The sequence below is a fragment of the Bubalus kerabau genome, chromosome 5 (genome assembly GCF_029407905.1).
Source record: "Bubalus kerabau isolate K-KA32 ecotype Philippines breed swamp buffalo chromosome 5, PCC_UOA_SB_1v2, whole genome shotgun sequence".
Classification (NCBI taxonomy): domain Eukaryota; kingdom Metazoa; phylum Chordata; class Mammalia; order Artiodactyla; family Bovidae; genus Bubalus; species Bubalus kerabau.
The window spans coordinates 124,110,277-124,133,860 of NC_073628.1; the positions used below are offsets into that span (position 1 = coordinate 124,110,277).

Below are 23,584 nucleotides of genomic sequence, written 5' to 3' on the forward strand. Positions count from 1 at the left end.
CTCTCCCTGGGAACTGGTTCTCCTGTCTTCTTTTTCTTATCTGCAGTGAACGCATTGCAGAATTCACGGCACCAGAGCTGTTTTTCTCTAAAGAAAACTAGAGAAATAAAATGGGATTTAGAGCTCACACAGAGGTATTGTGAGGCTTAGATGGACCTGGCTTATGTTTGGTGCTTTGGAGATAAACCAAGCAAGTGTCTCAGGCATTTTACTTGGGCAGTGCGGTAGAATCCTTTTGGTCGTGGAGGAGGGGGTTTCTGTTTGGAATCCACCACGTTTTCTTCAACCGCGTGGCTCTGTTTAGCAGAAGAGCTCAGCTTTCAGAATTCAGCTGGAGTTGAAATTGGCAGGTGGCTTATGCATAGGCCTGGTGTGGCCCCAGCTGGGCTGGATGGGATTAGTGGCCCCTTGGATGATACACAGGAAGTTAACTGGCGCACATGTTAGTCTGAGTGAGAGGTTAGGTTCTGGTTCTATTTCTTGTGACGCACTGTGAGACATGGCTGAGTAAACGTGCGGCCTTGTGAACTTGAATAGAGCAGGGTAATAAGAACTTGGAGACAGGGTCTTTCCCCTCTGTTGAGCTCTCCAGAGCAGGCATATGGCAGAGGAAGAATAGGGAGGGGTGAGGTGGGAATGGAGAATTTACTTGGAGCAGAGCTTTATGAAACAGTGTCAGATGGGGTGGATAACTGAATTCAGCACTTCTAAACTAGGTCGTTCTGGCCATAGCAGGTAGAAACTGTGTCCTCCAGGTTGCACTGTAACCCCATTTCTTGAATAGTTAAATAATTGTTTCATTGGATAAATGCATGTGAGTCACCCGGAAATATCCTGTGTCTTGTGGAAAAGGCTGTACCACAGCAACAAAAGTATCTTATGCCATGGATTAGGTTTTGACATTAAAAGTGGTTTGCCTTGTTATTTGGAATTCTATACTAATAATCATAGCTCAAGACTATTTTCACACCATGATTCTCTTATACCTCATCACCTTCCTTTTCTGTGTATGTACATGTGCACACATGTATATCTGTGGGTATATGTGTATTCCATGGAATACTTTCTCAGGGTGTTTTTTCTTTCTTTCTTTTTTATTTTGAAGAGCAGAGATCAGGTCTCATTTAATGATTGGGTGGGAAGGAGAAAAGGAAACTTAAAATACTGGTTTTTAAAGCACAGGAGAAGTAAAACTTACCTTTTTTTTTTTTTTGCAAAATCAATTATAGAATGTTTATGCAGTTATTGTGGACCCTTTATAGTTTAAGTGCTACTAATTTGAGTGAATGTTACAGTTTGAGTGAAGTAGGGACCGTAAAATCATACCTCCAAATGTCAAGACTGCTTTTAGTGAAAGGTGATAAATCATGGCTGGCCTGCAAAGCAGTTGCAAAGTTTGCCCTCACTTTCTCCACCCAGGCTTACAAAAGGGCTCTTTTCCAAGTAAAATAATTATCACATAGCCCATCACTGCTTACATATATTACCTCATTTATCATATACAGACTCACTCCTAGTCATCCAGAATACTGTGGAATACCCTTATACGGAACTGTGCTCCATGAAGGAATTCGGTGCAATGCAGAACTGCATTGGATCCTTTTCAGATGGTTTATTAAATTAAATCCCCGGATTGCCTTATTTTCAGGCTAGCCTAAGCCCACGTGATAGATCCCCTCGGAAAGCTTCAGAGTGATATTCCAGTGTACCATAAACACCTTTAATGAGACTCTTAAAGAAACTGTTTGGGGAGACACTGCTTTGCGATGTTTTTCTTATAACTTTTAGATTTTTATGTTACTCGTAGACCTTCCAGCTTCTGCTTTTGCCTGCCTCTTCTCCTTTATTTCCAGATAACTTCTGTTTTCTGATTCTGTGGTTGACTGGGATGCCAATAGCGGCTGATGACGAAGATGCTTGAGTCTGCTCTTTTTTTTGTTAGTTAGGGTGATGATCGTGGTGATACATAGCTGCAACAGAAAGCACCATTTGTGAAGTAGTTACGTAAGGTGGGCCACGCACATGGTGGACGGTCTTTATCTCATTTATGCCCCGAACAGCCTGTGGCTGATGGGGGTAATCACCATCCCCATTTCGCAGAGGAAAAAGCTCCGAGACTCTGGGAGGCTCCATCACTCATACAGTTACCGAGACAGCGAGTATAGAAGCTGGGAGATGAACTGACGTCAAAGCCTATTTTCTTTCCGTTCAGCCACATTTCATTTCTTCTATATCATCAGTCACATTGGAACAACTAATGGACTCGCTGGAGCTGGGAAATGAACAATAGGGTCAGAATTCACTCAAGCAAGTTGGCCTAAGTTTTAAATAGAAACATAGCCTTGGTTCTGTTTGTTGGCATTTTGTTGCTCGAGAAATGCATAGATTTCTGGTGTGGACTTGCCCTGTGAAACATCGTGGAGGAAACGGTCCCATCTGAAAGCTCACACATTTAAAAATATCCTTTAGAATATTTAGATCTGCAGTTTTATATAGGGAAGGATATGTCTGGTTTTCTAGTAAACTCAGAGTCAAGACGATTACACATTTTGGTGGCGTGGTGACGGGATAGATGTACTGTATCGTTGAGAGTGCAGCCAGCTGTAGTGGGAACTTGGTCACAAAAATGCCTTTGGAAATTAAACATTGTAATGAAATCATGCCTTTGAAGGCAGATTTCCAGGTGTGCTGTGAACCATTCTAGGCTATAATTGAAATATAAAAGAATGCTTCAAAAGCAGTGATCTGTGTTGTTGGTTTTTTGTTTTTTTTGGGTGACTGCTGTGCTAATCCTGAAATCCTAGCATGAATTAATATAAAGACAGGATTGGATGCATAAAAGTACCTGTTTTAATCATTTAGCACGTTGTTCAAAACTCAACCAGTTGAGGCTTCAAGTCCAAGGGTGAAGAATCTCACTTTCATCTATCAAATCCCCCCCACTGATCTGCCAAGAACAGCCACCAGGGGCTCAGGGCAGCTGTGAAGAGCGACTCCTTCCACTCTCCATGCTTAATATGGGGGAGAGACTCGCTGCAGTTCATGTATAATGAAGTGGTCGAGGCCGATGTTTTTTAAGGGACTTCATTAAAGCTCAAACAGAGTGAATCCATTTTCAGTTCAAATCAGGTACCCTATGAAAACATTCTTCGCTGTGGACGCTTAACGTTGGCAGAAGGTTTCATCTTCGGAGTTGAGCAGCAAGTTACTTTGCAGCAGGTGCAGGAGCTGTGTTTGCCTCTGCCAGCGAGCTCCATGTGAGATCACGAAGCATTCCGAAAGCACAGGGAAGTCAGCCTCGAGATCTTAGAATAAGTCCCCATGGTCTCCACTCTGTATCACCCACTGCCTTTACCTAACACAGGTGCATCTGTGCCCAAGTGTACAAAGAGCAGCCATGGGTAGGAATACTGCCATCTGGACACTCGGGGTGGTTTACAGTAAGTTCTGTGTGCCTCTGGTTTTTTTCAAAAGTTCCTAAGTAAAAGCTGGATCCTTGTGTCCGGGCTAGGGGACCAAAGGTGAGGTTAGACGCTGGAGTGGTCTCAGGATGCCCCTTAGGAGGCCCGAACTGACGCTGTCTTGTCTTTTTACCTAGACACACTACTTTGGCCTTTGGTTTCTCAGCAAGAGCCAGCAAGCACGATGGGTGGAGCTGGAGAAACCTCTGAAGAAACATCTGGACAAATTCGCTAATGAGCCTCTGCTTTTCTTTGGAGTCATGTTCTATGTGCCAAATGTGTCATGGCTTCAGCAAGAAGCCACAAGGTAGGTGCTTTTCTCCGTGTTCCAAGCAAGGGTGTGGACTAACTGAGGCTTCAGACGAAGTGGATGAGCTGGTTGATTTAGGGGGGTGTGTGTGTGTGTGTGTGTGTGGAGTGGAGGAGAGGGGAGGTAGTTGGGGATTGTTTACCACTTTGCAGCTTTAGAATTTTTGTTTAAATCCATGTAGCTCATGCCAGCGGTTCCCTCTTCTGCTTGTGAGGTAACAGTGATCCTGAGACAGGTAGAATTTTGTGTCTAGAAGCATAGAAATATTAATTGGAGACTGTAAGTAAAATAAATATGCTAGAATTTAATTTAAAAAAATTAACCACCTAATGCTGTTTGGTCCACTCCTTCCCTCAAAATGTCCCCAAACAAAATGCATCATCCGACTCTGGATTTGAGGATTGAGAAGGTCACTGAAGATGGGAGTAGAGTTGAGTAAAGCTCAGACAGGGTAAGAGTTTTGGTTTGGTAGGTTTAATACAAAGAAACAGGAAGCCAGCAAGGAGAGAGACCTGGGGATTGGCCCCACCCTCCTGCTCATTGGCTGCTTTACCTGGGAGAAACCCTGTGCTGTCTTTGAAATGGTATTTCTCCCCCATCTGTAAAATGAGGGATTTGCATCTAAGTCTTGAATGACCTGATGAGTCTGCAGCTCTGTGAATGAAATGAGTATGTTTTAATTGATGTTCGTTAAAATATGCAGGTGGTGGGGGGTGTTTCCTCATCAAATGGTTATTTCGAGTAATGAAGGGAATTGCACAAACTCTCTACTTATAAGCCTTTTACTCTGATCATGGCATTCAGAGTGCTTGGGAAGCAATGCCAGTGACATCTGGGGTAAAAGGAACAGTTTGCTACTTGATTATTATATGTGTCATTTCTTAGATTTTAAATTTCTGAAATAAGGATGCAGTTGAAATTTTTATTAACATTTTAAGGTGATAGTGTCCATCCTCTTCTTTTTGTAATCCAAACTATTGTTACATAGGTGGTGTGTCTATAAAACAGGCTGTGAGAGAGCTGACTGACCCAGGAAACCTGCATCAGTCTTTCAGGTGTCATTCATTTGAAGCACTTAATTATATACCATCATGTGCTGCTTTTTTTGAGTGATTTCATTTAAGTCTTTTCTGTCTAAGAAATTATCTCCTCAAATCTCCTCAAGTCAAATCAGATCAAGATGATTTCCTCCAGCTTTTGAATCCTTCTTGAGTACTTTATACAGTGTTAGGAACACAGCATTAGGTTAATAAATACTTGCTGATTCATAGCTCTTGGACCTTTAAATGCAAGTCCATGAGTGCCAAGGGTGAAACATGGACTATAAATTAATGCATACTGAGAAAAGTTCAGCCTGTACGGAAAAAAAAAAAAAAAATGAAGTGGTGTTCCTCTAGACAGATTTATTCTGTAAGGTCTATTTGGGAAGAGCAGTTGAAGTGGTGAGGGACACAGAAATTATGCTTATGAAGTTAAAAACACAAAAGATTGTTTAAGCTTAGAAAGATGAAGACTTGCAAGGGTTCAGTAGCTGCCTTTGGACTTTCATGGGGAGGGAATTCTGTGTCAGCTCTGAAGAACAAAACTAGGGTCAGTAACAATGAAGTTCAAGGAGTTGAAAGACTTTGGTTATTTGGCTTGACATAAGAACAGAGTTTCTAATAATTAAAGCCATATAAAAGTGGAACAAGCAGACTTACAAAAGAGCAGGCTCCTTGGTCTCTGGAATTGCTGTAGCTCAGGGTGAATAGCCTGTGTGGTGTCTTGAAGAGGAGACTGCCATATTGGATAGGATGTTGGAATCATCAGTGGTTCTCAGACCAGGGCTTGCTGGATCATAATTAACCCAAAGCATTTGTTCGAAATATGGATTCTAGGACTGCACCAGAAGTCTGAACTTGGATGTCTCAGGCTGGGGATCACAAGGATGTGTTGTTTAAAATGAGCGATATTCCTCAGGTAGTTCTGATGTTCATCCAGACTTGGGAATCAATTAGTTAACCTATAAAGCTCTTTACAGTTTCAGATTTTCTAGATAAGTAAACAATGCTGCGTTATTTGATTGTCAATATTTGCCTATATAAGCTGAAACAAAGCATGTTTAAATCTCAAAACCTGAGGTATAGAGTAGGAACTTTTGACTTTCTTTTTGCTTGGTTAGGTTGGTTCATGTAAGAGGTTTGATAAGGAAGTAAAGAAGTGTTTTTCAACAGAGAAGTTTGAAGCAGACTCTCTGAGCAGAAAAACTAACTGAAAATATTTCAGAACTTTGAAGGACATTTTTTTGATGTAAACTCTGGAACTAACCTATGTAAATTTCAGGTATAACCTTCTCTCTGTGGGAAAGGATATGTGTAATTAGGAGCTGGGTTTGCAAGAGGAGTTGTTTGGTACTCCTCCCCTCCCACCCCCGATCCAGCATTGCAGGGATTTTTGTGGTCTCAAAGGGCCCGAAAACTGAAATGTGCCAAGGGGTGTCAGAGCAGGTCAAAGACTTATGCTGGAGAGATGGAGAAACAAGAGAGAAAAGTGTTGTAAGTAAATAAAGGAACTTGATAAAGGGATAAAGAAAAGAAACAGGGAATTCCATGGGGGTTCAGTGGTCAGGACTCAGCGCTCTCACTGTGGGGGCCCTGGGTTCCAGCCCTGGTTGGGGAACCACAATTCCATAAGCCACTCAGTGTGACCAAAAAAAGAAAAAGGAGAGAAAAAAGGAATGTATATACTTGGGAAGGTTGAGGGCCACCAACCATGATCCAGATTTGGCTCACTGAGACCCACCCTTAGTTTTGGACATATAGACCAGAGTGTAAAGGGGGCCTGGTTCAGACAGAATAACATTGTGGAGTGTTCAGGACTTCTGAGTTTGACGTTAGAGATGAACATTTAGCTGAATTCAAGGGGAAGAGAACTGTAGTACTAACAATCATTAGGAGCCCTAGGGAATGTAAGCCTTCTTGGGAGGTTTTAGAAGCATCTGGGGTCTCCACTGAATATTGAAACTGTCTTCCAGGCAGAGCGGCCAAGGAGAAGCCGTAGTGGGGTGGGATCCCAGAGCACTGTTTCACTGAAGGCCCCAGCAGCGCTCGCAAGGAGCTGGTTAGTGACCGGCTTCCCAGTCAGTCCCTGTTTCCTGAGTGACCAGGTGGCTCGGGTGCAGATGGACATGGGCTTCTGAGAGCACCTGGGATCTGCAGCTTTGACACAGAACAGTTAGTCTTTGTCATGCCTTGCACAGTAAGATGTTTGCATAGATTAGAACTAGAGATCTGTCTTTCATTGCAGACAACCCTTTGGAGGAGGCAACCATTCAACCATCTGTGCTTAAAAAATAAGCCTTTGTCTGGAGCCCACCACACTTGTTTTCACGCAACACATGTTTGCGGTGATTTGGCTGCCTCTATTTGAGAGTTGAACAGGTTCTATAACATTAGCCACTTCTTCTCTGAATAAGAACAAAGAAGTTAGAATTAATACTGTCTCTGTGTGTGTGTGAATCTATATAAAAACACACAGAGATGAAGATATATTTAATGTATATTTCATTCTGTGTGTTTCATTTCTGATCTTCAGACAGTTCTATCCTTGAAAACTTGCATGTTAATACAGTATTTGGAACAATACAACAAAAATTAGAAAAGGATGTTGATTGCATGCTGTTTAAGAAGGTGATTGACTTTATTAAGATGATCAGTGTTTTTTAAATTAGAAAATTGAGACACTGTTTTTAAATTTAAAAAATAATAATTTTACTTATTTACTTTATGCCGTGCTGGGTCTTTGTTGCTGTGCGGGCTTTTTCTCTGGTTGTGGCGAGCAGGGGCTACTCTCTAGTCACAGTGTGCGGGCTTCTCATTGTGGTGGCCTCTCTTGTGGACCACGGGCTCTAGGGCATGTGGGCTTCAGTAGCTGTGGCTCCCGGGCTCCAGAGCACAGGCTCAGCGGCTGTGGTACACAGGCTTACTTGCTCCTAGCCCTTCCTTACTGGCATATGGTATCTTCCCAAACCAGGGACTGAACCTGTGTCCCCTGGATCAGCAGGTGGATTCTTAACCCCGGGACCACCAGAGAAGCCCCTGTTTTTTTTTCCCTTTAATTTTGATGTACTGTGTTTCCTCTCATCTCCCAGATATGACTTTTCAAAAAAAGCCTCTTCATAAGTGAGGGAAAAATGCCAAGATAGCTATGGTGGAGTCAGGGATGAAACAGACAGTTCAGAACCAACATTTAGGTGGTGATTGAATAGAAGACCAAAGTTATCAGAGGGAGAATACACATAGAAGTACACATAAAAGGGGGAAAAAAAACTCTTAATATTCTTAAAGAAGTGTGAAAAAGCTGGCAAAGAGGACACACTAACAGATGGAGGATGAGTCATGAAACCATGAAAAGGAAAGAGATTAGGGAGAGAATTCTCTCCAAGCTGTAAGATACATTACCTTGGGGCTTTAAAAATGTTCTTTTATCCCCCTTTGGTTAAAATGACTCAAGGATGGACCACCATAATTTTTTCCATTTTGCTTGGCTTCTCTTCTGCCTTTTTGCCAGCTTTTCTGTTTAGCAACGGGACTCTGGTTAGGAGTTTATCTTCCCCCGTTCTGCCCTCCTCCTGACTCAAAGGAAAGATTTTTGTAATGTGTTTTAATGATGTGCATAGCAACAGGCTCATTATAAACACATGGTGTTCAGATTTTTCTGGACACAGAATGAAGAAAGATGGTTTGTGAGAGGTGGAGAAATTCTTAGTCAAACAGAAGGATCCTTAATAATAGCCAGGGGAAACCAGAAAGCTGCTGGCCAAGATCACTGCTTTTCGTTTAGGACTGGGATTTTTCCAAGTCTTCCTCCAGTGAGGAAGTCCCTCTTTAGTTTTTTCAGTACTAAAGAGAACACTTTGTAAGAGAAGAAGTAATTTTTGAAGAGTGAATTGGCTTCGAGGTTGAAGTTCCTTCACTGCATGCATGATTTCTAAAATTTTCAATTCTGGGGCATTTTTCCGTTATCAGAACATGTTCGTCTTTGCATTATCCCTGTTGAATGGCCTATTTGCATATTGCCAAGGGCCTTCTGGGCTTCCTGGATGGTTCAGTGGGTAAAGAATCTGCCTGCAATGCAGGAGACGTGGAAGATATGGATTCTGTCCCTGAGTTGGAAGGATCCCTTGGAGGAGGAAAATAGCAACCCTCTCCATTATTTTTGCCTGAAAAATCCCATGGACAGAAGAGCCTGACAGCCCAAAATCCAAAGGGTCGCAAAGAGTTGGAGACAACTGAGCAACTAAGCAGCAAGCAGCCAGGGGCTTCTAATTGTCCTAAGGAGGCCAGATAACCTTTCCTTCTTTCCCAGGACACATTTGTAGCCCGCTGTGGAGGGCGGGTGGTCCGCGCTCCTAGAGGTGAGCGTCGTTAGACACAGCAGTGGAGCCGCTGCTGTGGCCAGCACGGTTGCTCTGCCCTCCAAGGGCAGTCTCGGCGCACTGTAGCACATCTGGTGGGAACTCCAGGTCTGTGGGACCTGTGGCAGGCTCCCTCCACCCAGTGGGCGCTGCCTCTGTGTTTTCTGCACTTCTCAGCCTGTGTGGGTCGCTCTTCTCTTGATATCACTCTTCTCCTGTACATCTCCCAACTTCCCTAAAGTACTAGACAATGAGGCTACATGCTGCTGCTGCTAAGTCGCTTCAGTCGTGTCTGACTCTGTGTGACCCCATAGACGGCAGCCCACCAGGCTCCCCTGTCTCTGGGATTCTCCAGGCAAGAACACTGGAGTGGGTTGCCATTTCCTTCTCCAGTGCATGAAAGTGAAAAGTGAAAGTGAAGTCGCTCAATCATGTCTGACTCTTCTCAACCCCATGGACTGCAGCCTACCAGGCTCCTCCGTCCATGGGATTTTCCAGGCAAGAGTACTGGAGTAGGGTGCCATCACCTTCTCCACTAGCCTGCTTGGTAAAGCTGCCTGGCAGTTATTTCCAGAAAGATTTTGAAAAAAATTCTTAATCTCTTTATGGACTAGTAGGGAGCATTCCACAATGTTAAATGTAATTCCTTGTCTGGGAAGAACTAATGGGACAATGTGTCATTCCACTAACTGGAAATATATGGCCACAGTGAAAGCTGCACTCTTTCGGTGCCATAAAGAGCATGGGTGCATTTTCTGTTGTGATGGTGAGTGACAAGGGAGGTATAACGCTATTACAGTGTTAGATGGTGGTGGGGAGTGGTACCCCACTTCCAGTTACATGTTTTGGGCTGTTGACATTTTCTATTGATGTTTAAGGTAGACTCGCTTAAGACTTTTTACATCCCTATGAAGGTCAAACTGGTGTTTTGATTTTTTTTTTTAAACTAGGCTTCAAGAAGTGGTTCCAGTGACCTTACAAAAGCTTTATTCACCTTACCTTTCTTGTAAATACCTAAGGTTTCCTCCTCAGTCTCTTGCCATCTGCCTCGAGTGCTATTGTAAACAAGTCAGTGTTCAACCAGTGTTTAAAATGTCTCTTTTAAAAGCTCTAATTATGGTAACGTTTCCATTTCCTTTTACAACACCATATATTTTGTTCCTCCTGTTCTCTGAGTTCTTTTATTATTTTGAAATGTCATTTTAATGGCTATTTAAAGTTTACCCGTGGGCTGGGAAATAGGGACTCCCTTCAAGTCAGACTTAAGATTCAGCATGAATTCCCCGTGGATAATATAATTTGCTGAGAATGGCAAATCCTTCTCCGAGCCAGCTCCAGCCAGTGAATGAGAACTTGTTCTCTCTCTGTCTGATGATTGAGAACGAAATTGTTTCTGCCAGATATTTTAAGATGCTGTTGATACTGAGATTTAATCTCAGACATTATACTGTGTGGCCAACGTCACGTATGATGAGATGAGAGAGGAGGATGGCTGTGTGCCACAAACAGCCATCTTGAAGGCCAGAAGAATTGATTCCCCAAAGGAGATGAGTTGATGAAAATGTGAGTTGCCATTTATTTGCATTATTTTTGATTTCAACCTTTGTGTTAAGCACCTATTCCATGTTAAGACACTTTGCTAGTCAGTGGGAGTATATAATGAGCAGATCTCAACACGTCCTCTCTCATCTGAAAGAGCAGTATCTCCAAGCAGCATTTATTTTATTTCCACACATTTGATTTATTGGAAATTGGAGTTTGTCTGTAAAGCTTACACTGCTCATATTATTTACTTCCTGGCGTAGGCTTTCTCACTCTTTTCGTGAATCACGGGGAGCCTGGTAAGTGTCTTCCTGGCCCAGCTTTGTGGGCCTGTGACCTGTGCAGTTATTTGCACGGGGAAAGGTACTGAACTTGGCTTTGTGCTCTGCTGTCATTCTTTTGAAATTCTTAATGATTTTTTTTTTGGCTGCACCGGCAGCATGTGGAATCTTAGTTCCCTGACCAGGGATTGAATCCATGCCCCCTGCAGTGGAAGCTTGGAGTCCTAACCACTGGACCACTGGGGAAGGCCCAGAAATTCTTAATGATTTTTGAATAATGAACCCCGCATTTCATTTTTCACTAGACTCTGCAAATTCTGTAGCCAGTCCTGCCCAGGACATCCTGCTACCTACGTCCGTGTTCATTCATCTCTGCTTGTTTTATTGTTGCCTTGTGACTCGCTGGGTGGATCTGAGTCTGCTGTTATGGGTGTGATCAAAGAGAAAGAGTAAATAACAATAATAAAAAATCCACAGGGGAACAAAAATAAAATTTTCACTCTGTATGTGCACTCTGACAGATAGTATGGAACAGGGAGGCCTGGTGTGCTGCAGTCCATGAGGTCGCAGAGAGTCAGAAACAACTTAACGACTGAACAGCAACAGCTTGCAAATAGGAAAATAAAATGAAGGCCTTAGTAACCACTTCTGCCCCAGGACTTGACTTACTGGAAAAATCCTGCAGAGTTGGGGGAGCCATTAATATTCTAAAATCAGTTGAATTTCCTTTAGAGAAGCTGATTAATTAGCTTATCTCAATCCTCAACTAGGATTTCCTTACGTTTTTCTGTAAAGAGGATGACTCTCCAAAGTTTACACTTTTATTAATTAAAGCAAAAGCACATCTTAGTGGCTACCTCATCATACCAAGTCTTCCTCATGTATGGATATATCCTTTTTATCCGTTTCTTTCCCCTCTCGGGAAAAAGATCTCTTTTGCAAGAATATGTAGAGAGATAGAAGTTTAGGCAACAGAACAATGAGGTGTACCCAAATAAAATGAAGTTAGTACTTAAACACAATCTGGTTGTTTCTTTGTTTAAAATTCTCATTTTTAATCATATGGCTAATGTGTATTTACTAGTATTTGATGATCTGTTCTGAAATTCTCAAAAGCGAACAAAAATCATGTGTTTCTGTTGAACTACTTGGATATAACTTGATGTCTTAAGCGAGGGCAACGATTTTGGTTTTTTTGCATTCCCTGATCTTCAAAGATACATGTATTCATTTGTTTATTCACTGATTCATTGATTCCAAATGGTTCTTTATCAGAGTTGCATTGCAGGAGACTGAGAAAGATCCAACATTTGACTCATGGAGTAATAAAGATTTATAATACAGCAGGGATTAAAATTTTAGAATATTGAATTTTTTCAAAAGCCTAGTAGAACCCAGTGATCCCACGCAACAGTGTCTACCTTCAGCTGAGAGGTAGAGAGAGGGGAAAAGTAAGCAGTAGCGAGGAGAAGAGGTGTTTTGTCATGTCAAAGCATGCCAGGTATGCTGTATGGATTTTTTTTTAAAGAAAGCATCCACTTCCTTAAAAAGTATTTCTCGGATTTTTCGGGATACCATTATAATGGGTGGGATTGGGAGGAGTGTGTTAATTTCAGTACTGGGGTTTTTAAAAAATCTTGCAGGGAGAGAGAGGCACAGGAGGGTAGATGTTTTAGAATCTTTTGCTCTGCTTTTCCCCTGGCATCTCAGTGAGGGGGACCTTAAGTTGGGGCAGAATGGGTGGGAAGGGAGGAGGGAAGTGGCAGGCGTGCGGGACTCCCACGTGAAAGAGCCCCACAGTGCCCGAGCAGCAGCAGCATCTAGAAAGCATAGAGTCCTTTTTTGTGCTTTTATGGCATAGCTGTTTTCTGACCCAATACAAGACCTCCAAGCCTAGCCAGCAGGGCCTGAGAATATAACTCTATGGGGTTTTGTGGAAGAAGGTAGTTGGTATTCTGTCACTCGACAGAATTTAATAGTAGTAACCATGAGAGTGGCTAGCATTTACGTGCGAGGTACTGCGGTAAGTATTTTCAGTAATTTTCTTTTTTGGCCCTCACTTGTGTGCTTAGTCACTCAGTTGTGTCCAACTCTTTGTGACCACATGGACCGTAGTCCGCCAGGCTCCTCTGTCCATGGGGATTCTCCAGGCAAGAATGCTGGAGTGGGTTGCCACTGCCCCGCCTCCAGGGGATCTTCCCAACCCCAGGGATCAAACCCAGGTCTCCTGCATAGTAAGGGGATTCTTTACCCGTCTGAGCCACCAGGATACAACCCCATAAAGGGGGCTCTATTATCATTCTCTGAAAAAGGATTGTGGGTTTTTCCCCTAATAGAAGTTTTATTACTGATAAGTGGAGATTTTATCCATCAATTAGTTGAATCCTTCACATTTCATTGCCAGAGAAATACTTCTGTCCACATGTTCCCTCACTCCCCAGCTTTACTAGAGAAACAGGAGTGGGGGGTAATTCCTACTGAAGGGTCAGCAGAGAACAGCGGGGGCAGGAGTACTTGTGAAGTCAGAGATGATGAACTGGCAGTGTGAGAGCTGATTCTGGTCTACTGGTGGTTTTTTTTTGTACCTGGACCATTTTTTAAAGAGTTGGACTTGGATGCCTTGCAGGTGGGCATGTGCTATCCAGTTTGCCCATTACCCCGACTCCCTGTGGTGCGATATGGACTCCTTCATGTGACCTGCTGGCTTTGTAGGCATTTAGGTTGTAACCGCTGATACTTGTACTTTCTGTGTATCTTGGCATGCTTCTCAATACTGTGATCAGCCCATATCTCCGCAGTGGCCCATCTAGATCTGTGGCACTCAGAGTCCAGCTGTCTTCATGCTTTAGCCACCTACCAGAAACTGGATGGTCCAGATGGATGTGCGAGTATCTTTCTCCTTACATCCTTGTTTGAAAGTTTCTTTCTATGTCAGATCACTGCAGAGTGCCAGATAACATGTTCCTGTACTTTATGTGGTGGAGATGTGGCTCAGGTCTTTCAGATTTCCCCTCTTTATTGCTTTCAATATCTGCCTCTTCTCTGATTACTCATAAAAGATTCCATCCATCAGAAAGGTACTAAATGTTCTGTAGGGCCAAAAAAAAAAAAAAAGAAGAAACCACCCAAATTTTAAGCAAACATAGTTTATTTGAAAAAGTAGTTTGCTATCTATCAAGGTAAACTAAGCTTTACCAGAGTCATGGCTTTATATCCAAACGTGAGATGCCACACATTCTAGAGGCCACTTGCTTTATTGTACAGATGAAGGAGATGAGAGCTAGGGAGATGAAGGGGCTTTGCCCACAGTCACACCACTGCTTAGAAACAGAAGTCTGGTTCTTCAGCCGGCACTGGCATGGTTTGTAGGTTAACCAAGGATGCAGACATGGGAGAGGATTTATTTAAATTTCCAAAAGCCTTAGCCCATACTCCCCTCCCTTGCCCTGCCACAGCTAAGACACCCTGTGAAACTGGAAGAGATGTGTTTTGTCCAAGGGAAGGAAGTAGTTTAGACGGAAGAAACAAAGGGCAAGGGAGAACAGGCACTTCTTTGAATGGAGTCCTTTAAATAGTGAGCCTTCTGTCGAGATTGGAACTGAGATGGGTTTTATTTAGCATTTTTATCAGTGATCTGCCGCCCTGGGCATAGAGTGAAAGTGCCAAGCTTTCAGATGACACTAAGCCCTTTAGAAGAGTGGAAAATTGAGACATTGGAAATAAACAGTAGAAAGGTGTCAGCCGGTGTCAAGTTCCCAGGTGTGACTGTGAAAGGATGATACTGTGCTCTCTGGTGTAATTTGTGAGCGGAGGGGAGGAGTCGTCATAGCAGGGACATGCTGCAACGTGTTTCAGTTTACAGCAGTCCAGCTCTCAAGGTTAGCCCATCAATCTTGTGCCTGCAGCTGGCCAGAATGAGTGGATGTGTTGCCAGTGTAAAAATGTTTCCTGCCAACATGAAAAGGTGTTACTGTTATTCAGAGCAAATCCCAGCAAATTTTGCGTAAGTTTCACTAAAATACAAGCCAGACACATGATAATTTACCAGAAAATCAGAGCAATGAAGAAGCAGTGTTAGAAACAAATGTTTTTGACCAGGACACCAAATGTTTTGAAGAAGGTCTTCAGAAGACATGAACTGTGATAAATAAACAGAGAAACCCATAGATCAAGGAAAACTCAAAAAGGTCAGTAATTTGGATCCTTGAAATAAATGACCAATTGTGAAAAGATGGATATTGGTGGAAAATATGAATGCAAGTTAGGTATCTGCCAGACTGCACTGTGTATATATTTTGAATGACTAATAGAATCAGTGAAGAACTGGTATTTGGTCTAATCTTCAAGGAAAATATTAGCTGGAAGTAAAATATAGTTCAAAAACAAACTCTGCTGTAGTAGATTTGTACTCAGGAAATCTGCTTTGCAGGTATTTGTTTCTTGGCCAGGGTCTGTAAACTCCGTCAAACTCAGCTTTTGTGTTTATAATCAATTGGAGATGATGCCAGCATAGCTCCCGTGAGGATTAATTCGGAAAGCACCCATTACTATGTTCAGCACACAGTGGATATTCAAATAATGTTTGTTTTTTAAATAACAAACATTTGTGAGGTAATGAGAAATTGCTGTGCAGATAGTTGCCAATCAGTTTTGGCCCTGGTAACCAGAAATGTACAGGGAAGAGAGTTCTGGGAATGTAGATTAATCTAGTCAGGTTGTGACATTACAGTGCCACCAAGGGGCTTAGTATCTAACTAAGCCAGCTAAGCTCACTGTGCTCAATCATTCAGTTGTGTCCGATTCTTTGAGACCCTAAGAACCATAGCCCACCAGGTTCTTCTGTCCATGGAACTTCACAGGCAAGAATACGGGAGTGGGTTGCCATTCTGTTCTCCAGGGAAGATTCCTGATGCAGGGATCCAACCCATGTCTCTTGTGTCTCCTGTATTGGTAGGCGGATTCTTTACCATTAGCGCCACCTGGGAAACTCTTGATTCTGCTAACTGATGATTAGCAGGGTCCAAATCACTAAAAACCCTGCTTTTGTAGAAACTCTTTTTGGCTAGAAACTTTTTAATAGTACTGACTTATGACTAGCCCCTTCATGGATCATACCCTTGTCATGGCGAAGGAGCTTGCCATACAGAGCCACCCAAGATGGACAGGTCATAGTAGAGAGTTCCGACAAAATGTGGTTCACTAGAGGAGGGAATGGCAAACTACTCCAGTATTCTTGCCTTGAGCACCCCATGAATAGTATGAAAAGGCAAAAAGATATGACACTGGAAGATGAGCTCCCTGGGTTAGAAAGTGTCCAATAGACTACTGGGGAGAATGGAGAAATAGCTCCAGAAAGAAGGAAGAGACTGGGCCAAAGTGGAAATGACACTCAGTTGTGGATGTATCTGGAAGTAAAGTCTGATGCTGTACAGAACAATACTGCATAGAAACCTGGAATGTTAGGTCCATGAATCAAGGTAAATTGGACACCGTCGAGCAGGAGATGACAAGAGTGAACATCTATATCTTAGGAATTAGTGAACTAAATTACACTCATTTTACATGCTAGCAGGGTAATGCTCAAAATCCTTCAAGCGAGACTTCAACAGTACTTGAACTGAGAAATTACAGATGTACAAGCTGGATTTTAAAAGGGCAGAGGAACCAGAGATCAAATTGCCAACATCCATTGGATCACAGAGAAAGCAAGAGAATTCTAGCAAAATCATCTGCTTCATTGACTTCTCTAAAGCCTTTGACTCTGTGGATCACAATAAACTGTGGAAAATTCTGAAAGAGTTGGGAATACTAGACTACCTTGCCTGTCTTCTGAGAAACCAGTATGCCGGTCAAGAATCAACAGTTAGAACCAACATGGAACAACAGACTGTTTCAAAATTGGGAAAGGTGTATGTCAAGGCTGTATATTGTCACCCTGCTTATTTAACTTCTATGCAGAGTACATCAGGCAAAATGCCAGGCTGGATGAATCACAAGCTGGAATCAATATTGTGGGGAGAAATATCAACAACCTCAGATATGCAGATGATACAACTCTAATGTCAGAAAGTGAATAGGAACTAAAGAACCTCTTGATGGGAGTGCAAGAGGAGAGTGAAAAAGCTGGCTTGAAACAGCATTCAAAAAACTAAAATCATGGCATTCGGTTCCAACATTTCATGGCAAATAGATTGGGAAACAGTGAAAACAGTGACAGACTTTATTTTCCTGGGCTCCAAAATCACTGCAGATGGTGACTGCAGCCATAAAATTAAAAGACGCTTGCTCCTTGGAAGAAAAGCTATGACAAACCTAGATAGCGTATTAAAAAGCAGAGATAACACTTTGACGACAAAGGTCCGTCTAGTCAAGGCTATGGTTTTTCCAGTGGTCATGTATGGATGTGAGAATTTGGACCATAAAGAAAGCTGAGTACCGAAGAATTGATGCTTTTGAACTGTGGTGTTGGAGAAGACTCTTGAGAGTCCCTTGGACTGCAAGGAAATCAAACCAGTCAATCCTAAAGAAAATCAACTCTGAATATTATTGGAAGGACTGATGCTAAAACTACAATACTTCCACCACCTGATGTGAAGAGCTGACTTATTAGAAAAGACCCTGATGCTGGGAAAGATTGAGGGCAGGAGGAGAAGGGGTGACAGAGAAAGAGATGGTTGGATGATATCACTGACTCAATGAACATGAATTTGAGCAATCTCGGGGAGATAGTGAGGGTCAGGGAGGCCTGTCATGCTACAGTCCATGGGATCCAAAGAGTCAGACAAAGCTTAGCAACTGAACAACAGCAGTGTGAGTGCTAGAAATCAAATTACCCTCCAAAGATAAAGGATTTGATGTCATTGAAATGAAATTGAACCTTGTCCCTTATTTCCTCTGGCACTTCCTAAAGGTAGAGTTGCAAAAAGTAATTTAAGCAAAAACTGTATTGTTATCATCAACATGAATTTCCTAAGTAGATTCCCCACTCCTGCCCCAGTCCCATACAAGTGGTCAGATCTTGCCCAGAGGGTCCAGGCTGGTCATGCTTACTGTGCAGAGGTTATCAGACCTGTGTGAGAAAACAGGATAAGGCAGGCCTGGCCTGCAGCTTCACAGATGGTCAGAGCAGCTGTTCAAGGTCTTGAAGCCAGGTTGGCTACAGCAAGAGGGGCCAGTCTTGCAGTACTTGTAACTTGGAGAGGGTGTAGTGTGACAAGTATAAACAGATTTCAATTAAATTATTTAATAAAATGATGACTCTTGGTAAGTGATGATTATTTAAAAAAAAAAAAAAAGCAAAACTAAGAAATTGGACTGCTTGTGTCTTTAAGTGTGGTCTTTAGCATGCAGGGCTCAGAAGCACCTATGGCATTCTTTAAAAATGCATGAAAAAATGAAAGTTAGTTGTGTCTGACTCTTTGTAACCCCATGGACTGTAGCCCGCCAGGCTCCTCTGTCCATGGATTTCTCCAGGCAAAGATAGTGGCGTGGTTAGCCATTCCCTTCTCCAGGGGATTTTCCTGACTCAGGGATCGAACCCAGATCTCTCGCATAACAGGTGGATTCTTTACTGTCTGTGCCACCAGGGAAGCCCTTTGCTGTACAGAAGAAATTAATACAACATTGTAAATCAATTATACTTCAGCAAAAATTAAAAAAAAAAAGAATCTGTACCTTAAAAAATTGCATATTCTTGTACACCGCTCTTGATTGCCTGGTCAAAATCTTTTAATTAATGCCATATTGAGACTTAAACTTTGTTTGGTTAAATGAAAGGAAATTCTATCCTGATGTTCTTTCAGGTATAGCTAGTGTTTTATGTTAGTAAATAGAGATTCTCAAGATAGATTGGAGGAATTGGAAAGGAATTAAAGAGTTGCAGAGTTCATTTTAGGCTGAGGAACCTGGAGGATAGATTATTTTTGTTGTTTAATCACTTGGTTATGTCCAACTCTTTGCCGCCCCATAGACTGTAGCCCTCTCGGCTCCTTCTGTCCATGGGATTTCCCAGGCAAGAATACTGGAGTAGGTTGCCATTTTCTCCTCTAAGGGATCTTCCTGAACCGGGGATCAAACCTGCATTTGCAAGCAGATTATTTATCACTGACTCACCAGGGAAGCCCAGAGGATAGATGGTCTTATTTGTACAATAAGTGGGCATCTTCATGATGCCTGACATGAACACAATGGAGAAACCGAGGTTCTGCAGAAATTTTGGTTAGTTTTTATTTCTCATGTTTTATAGTCTAAAATTTTAGCCTTTTAGTTTAAAATTTGTTAATGCATAACTGATTATACATAATATAATGTATGGTATGCCCTCAAATAAGTCATTAAATTTCCTGATTGTACAAGAATTTAGCACTGTGTTGTTCAGTCACTCAGTCATGTCCGCCTCTTTGTGACCCTGTGGACTGCAGCACACCAGGCTTCCCTATCCTTCATCATCTCCCGGAGCTTGCTCAAACTCATGTCCATTGAGTTGTGATGCCATCCAACCATTTCACCCTCTGTCATCTCCTTCTCCTCCTGCCTCTATCTTTTCCAGCATCAGGGTGTTTTCCAGTGATTGGGCTCTTTGCAGCAGGTGGCCAAAGTATTGGAGCTTCAGCTTCAGCATCAGTCCTTCCAATGAACACTCAGGACAGATTTCCTTTAGGATGGACTGGTTTGATCTCCTTGCAGTCCAAGGGACTCTCAAGAGTCTTTTCCAACACCACAGTTCAAAAGCATCCATTCTTCAACACTCAGCCTTCTTTATGGTCCAACTCTCACATACATATATGACTACTAGAAAAACCATAGCTTTGACTATATTGGCATTATGTACATCCTTAATAGAAGTGGCCTAAATTGTAGTTCTCTAGGGCCCTAAAACCGTATGTGAGACCTTTTCCATTGTTTATTCATGCTTTGCAATTATAAATTTAATTTAAAAAAATATTTCAAAACTGAGAATCTGTGTATGGATTTCAGTAATTCTCTTGCCATGCCAATATGTCAACTTCTACTGAATTTAGGTAAATTAAGATGAAACAATAGATGAATTTAGAAGTGATGATAAAAACATTTCAGCCAAATAAAATTCCCAAGTTGTAAAAACATCAGAGTTTTCATCATTAGTTTTATTAAAGAAGGTATTATTTTCTGGACTGGTTTATGGAATCCTTGATTCTAATTACCAACCAGAACCACAATATATTTGAGTAAAAAAAAAAAAGCAAACTAAAGATAGAAATTCTCAGTTCTAGATTGGAAGTATTTTAATTTTCTAAACTATCTTTTGTGACCTTTCTATACTTTGAGAGGTTTTGTGTTGTGAGTGTGTACACACACACACAATTTCTGAACTGCTCCCCTTTGTTATGAGTACTGAAAGTTTTATCCTGAGAGCTAATACTCTGACAATCTTTTACAATAAGATTTAACTCATATTTAGAAAAAAAATATGGCCTGGAAATGTTTTTATCCACAGGAAGTTGGAAAATACCACATAAAAGAAAGCTGTGTTCTTTACTTCTGGTTCATTTTCAAAAGGGTGTCACAAATCTCATAACCATTATACACTAAAGGAGATATTTTTCCTTCCTGATTTAATGTGATTATTTGCCAATTTGTAACATTATGTGATTATAACTACAGTATGATTAGAAATCTGTTTAGAGCTTTGACCATCTGCAGGAGAGGAATGTTGAATCACAGAGGTTCATATTCATCGCTCTGTGATACTTGCGTTTACACCTGAAAATACACACACACACACACACACACACACACACACACACTCATCGCTCTGTGATACTTGCATTTACACCTGAAAATACACACACACACACACACACACACACACACCAGGACTAAAACATTTTACTTTTCTTTGCCCTTGACCCAACATATAAATAATTGGTTAGAAAGCATTAAATAAATGAGAGAGAATCAATCTAGCTTTTGATCATCCATAATGAAATACTGTATATATAATTTAATTATCATGTTTACTAATGTTGTGAATGAGGCTCATTTGGCCATTGTACAGATTCTCCTCTTATGATTTTCATTTAAGAAACACAGAACTTTATCATGATAAAGGACAGTACAGACCATCAAATGGGGCTCTTCTTTAAAGAAACCACCCTGATCAGATCCAGAGCCAAAAGCCCAGGCTGGCATCTACTTCTGGAGTGGCGTCCTGTGCCCATATCTGTGTTTAATATGCTCCAGCTGCTGCTTCTCTTCTCCTACCCTTCACCCAGGTCCCAGGACTTGGTGTCTGCTGTCTGCAGGAAGGTTGACCCTTCTACTTTTTTTCTTGACTGTCATCCCTTTCCCCAGGCAAGCTCCAGTTTCCAGTGATTTTCAAATATCTTTAATATCTGCTTCTCATAGATTCCTTGCCTTTTTTTTCAATCAAACTTTTTTTTCTATTTTAAAAACTCACCCCAAATATTCATGTCACACATTTTTACTTTTTAATTACTATTTAATATTTCTATTACCTTTGGGTGCCTGGTGTTTCTGCTTGTTTTCTGTTTATCTGCTTGCTGCTTCCATCATTTTTTGTTTAGCCATTCCATCTGGAGGCCTTGAGAAATTATGCCCATCATTTATTTGGCTCATTTGAGCCCCTTGCAGGTTACCATGGGAACCCCCACCTCAGAACCAGGGACCTTTTCCTATTCATTTCACTCCCGACCAACACTAGACATGGAGAGCCCACTCCTGAAATTCTCTCCCTCCTAGACTCCCAGTCCCGTTCCCTTATCTGATCCTTCATTTGCCAGAACTCTGCCCTTCTAAATTTTTCTTTATCTATGATCTTTATAAAGCTTAAACATCTTCTGCCTTTACAGGTAGTTTCTGATAGATGTTTCTTAATTTTATACCACTTACATCTTATTCTTGATCCCCTACTGAGGACTGTCTAGAACACATTCATACATATATTGAGTATCTACTGTATACATGGCCCTGGAAGTGTATGCATAGTACAGCCTTTTTCTTAAAGCGTCTGCGTTCATAGGAGCCCTTCTGTTGCCTGTTAGTCCTGCTTCAGGCTCCTCGGGGTGATTATGACAGAACCGTTTGTTGATAAGCTCTCCCTGGGGCACTCTGCTCACTCTTGCACAACCAAATTTTGCAAGACCTAGAAAGCTAGACAGTGATGAACTGTTACCCTCCTCCTACCTTCTCCTGACCTTAAATCCTTCTCTAAACATCCTGTTTTCCTGTAGATAGCTGTGTCTTTCTTTCCCTGTCATAAATAGACCGCCATCCAGGGCTCTCTATCCTTTTATCGTTTGTTATACCAGGTGCTTGCCATTCCTCCATGTTCTCATAGACACTTCCACTTGAAGTCATGTTGTTACCTTCTTTGTCTACCATCAGTCATTTTTTTAGGTAAATTTTTATTGAAGTGTGATACATACAAGTGCAGAAATCAGACTGTATGGTTACCAGTCCTTAGATGAAAACTTGGAGCATCGCTAGCCCCTCACATCCTTTCTCTTGTTCCCTCCCAGTCTCTGTGCCCCCAGAGTAACCGTTAACCTGACTTCAAACAACATAGGCTAGCTTTACTTTATTTTTTAAAAAACTTTTTAACACACACACACACACACACAGAAGTCGCTCAGTCATGTCTGACTCCTTGCAACCCCATGGATTGTAGCCCACCAGGCTCCTTGGTCCGTGGGATTTCCCAGGCATGAATACTGGAGTGGGTTGCCATTTCCTTCTCCAGGGGATCTTCCTGACCCAGGGATGGAACCTGGGTCTCCCGTATTGTAGGCAGATGCTTTACTGTCTGAACTACCAGGGAAGTGCATCAAAACCACAGAAGAGTAGTAGTAAGTTTCAAAAGGATGTCAGTTGAGATCTTTTATAGATGAAATCTACTTCCTAGAAGTCAACTCTCCAATTATATGCACAGCTGAAGACAAGAGGCTGCAAAAAAAGGTCCAGCTGGAAAATATCTCGGGTACCCAATTAGATCCAGTTATTCTGTGTCTGTGGATTTAAAATGATCATCATCCACAGTGGAATAGATGTGCCCCTCGTTGCTTAGAAAATCCACAGCTAGCTTGATTGAGGCTACGGACATGTGTTGGAGTTGGTTCTTGAGATCCTGAAAGTTCAATCCTTCAGGTCTTGGGCAAGCCTTGATCAAATTCAGCACCTGGTTCTGGGCCACAGTGAGGCCATTTGCTGGTATGAAGTTATTCCCACTGAAGCTCCCAGCTTCACCCATTCCTGGATTGCTGATAGGCGCTGTCCCTGCTGAAGGCTGGCTGTTCGAGTCGCTCAGCATCATGTGTGCATTGACTACTTCCAGAATATGTGTGGTGAACTCATTCATATCCTCCAGGGGCATGATCATAAAGGCTACCAGGCTTTTCTTGGCATGACAGCTGCACCCATGGATGTTCGCCAGTGGGCTGACACAGATGATGCCAGTGGTGAAAACACTGTGGTCCCTCCAGAAACATATGTGAAAGTGGCTGGTCATCTGAGATCTTTCCAGAACACGAAAACTTTTTAAAGTGACTAATATAATATATTGTCTTTGGTCTCTTACTTCCTCAATCACCATTTTGTG

The 23,584-nt window shown here is 42.0% G+C and overlaps 1 protein-coding gene across 12 annotated transcripts in view; it reads left to right on the forward strand.

Moving 5' to 3' along the window:
- The window catches only part of PTPN14 (protein tyrosine phosphatase non-receptor type 14), a 190,255-nt gene that overhangs the window by 80,296 nt on the left and 86,375 nt on the right, over positions 1–23,584 (forward strand). For all 12 annotated transcript variants that reach the window (XM_055582980.1, XM_055582975.1, XM_055582978.1 and 9 more), the window contains one exon: positions 3,599–3,768. In XM_055582980.1, coding sequence (XP_055438955.1) covers positions 3,599–3,768 — 170 coding nt within the window. The remainder of the gene's footprint in view (positions 1–3,598; positions 3,769–23,584) is intronic.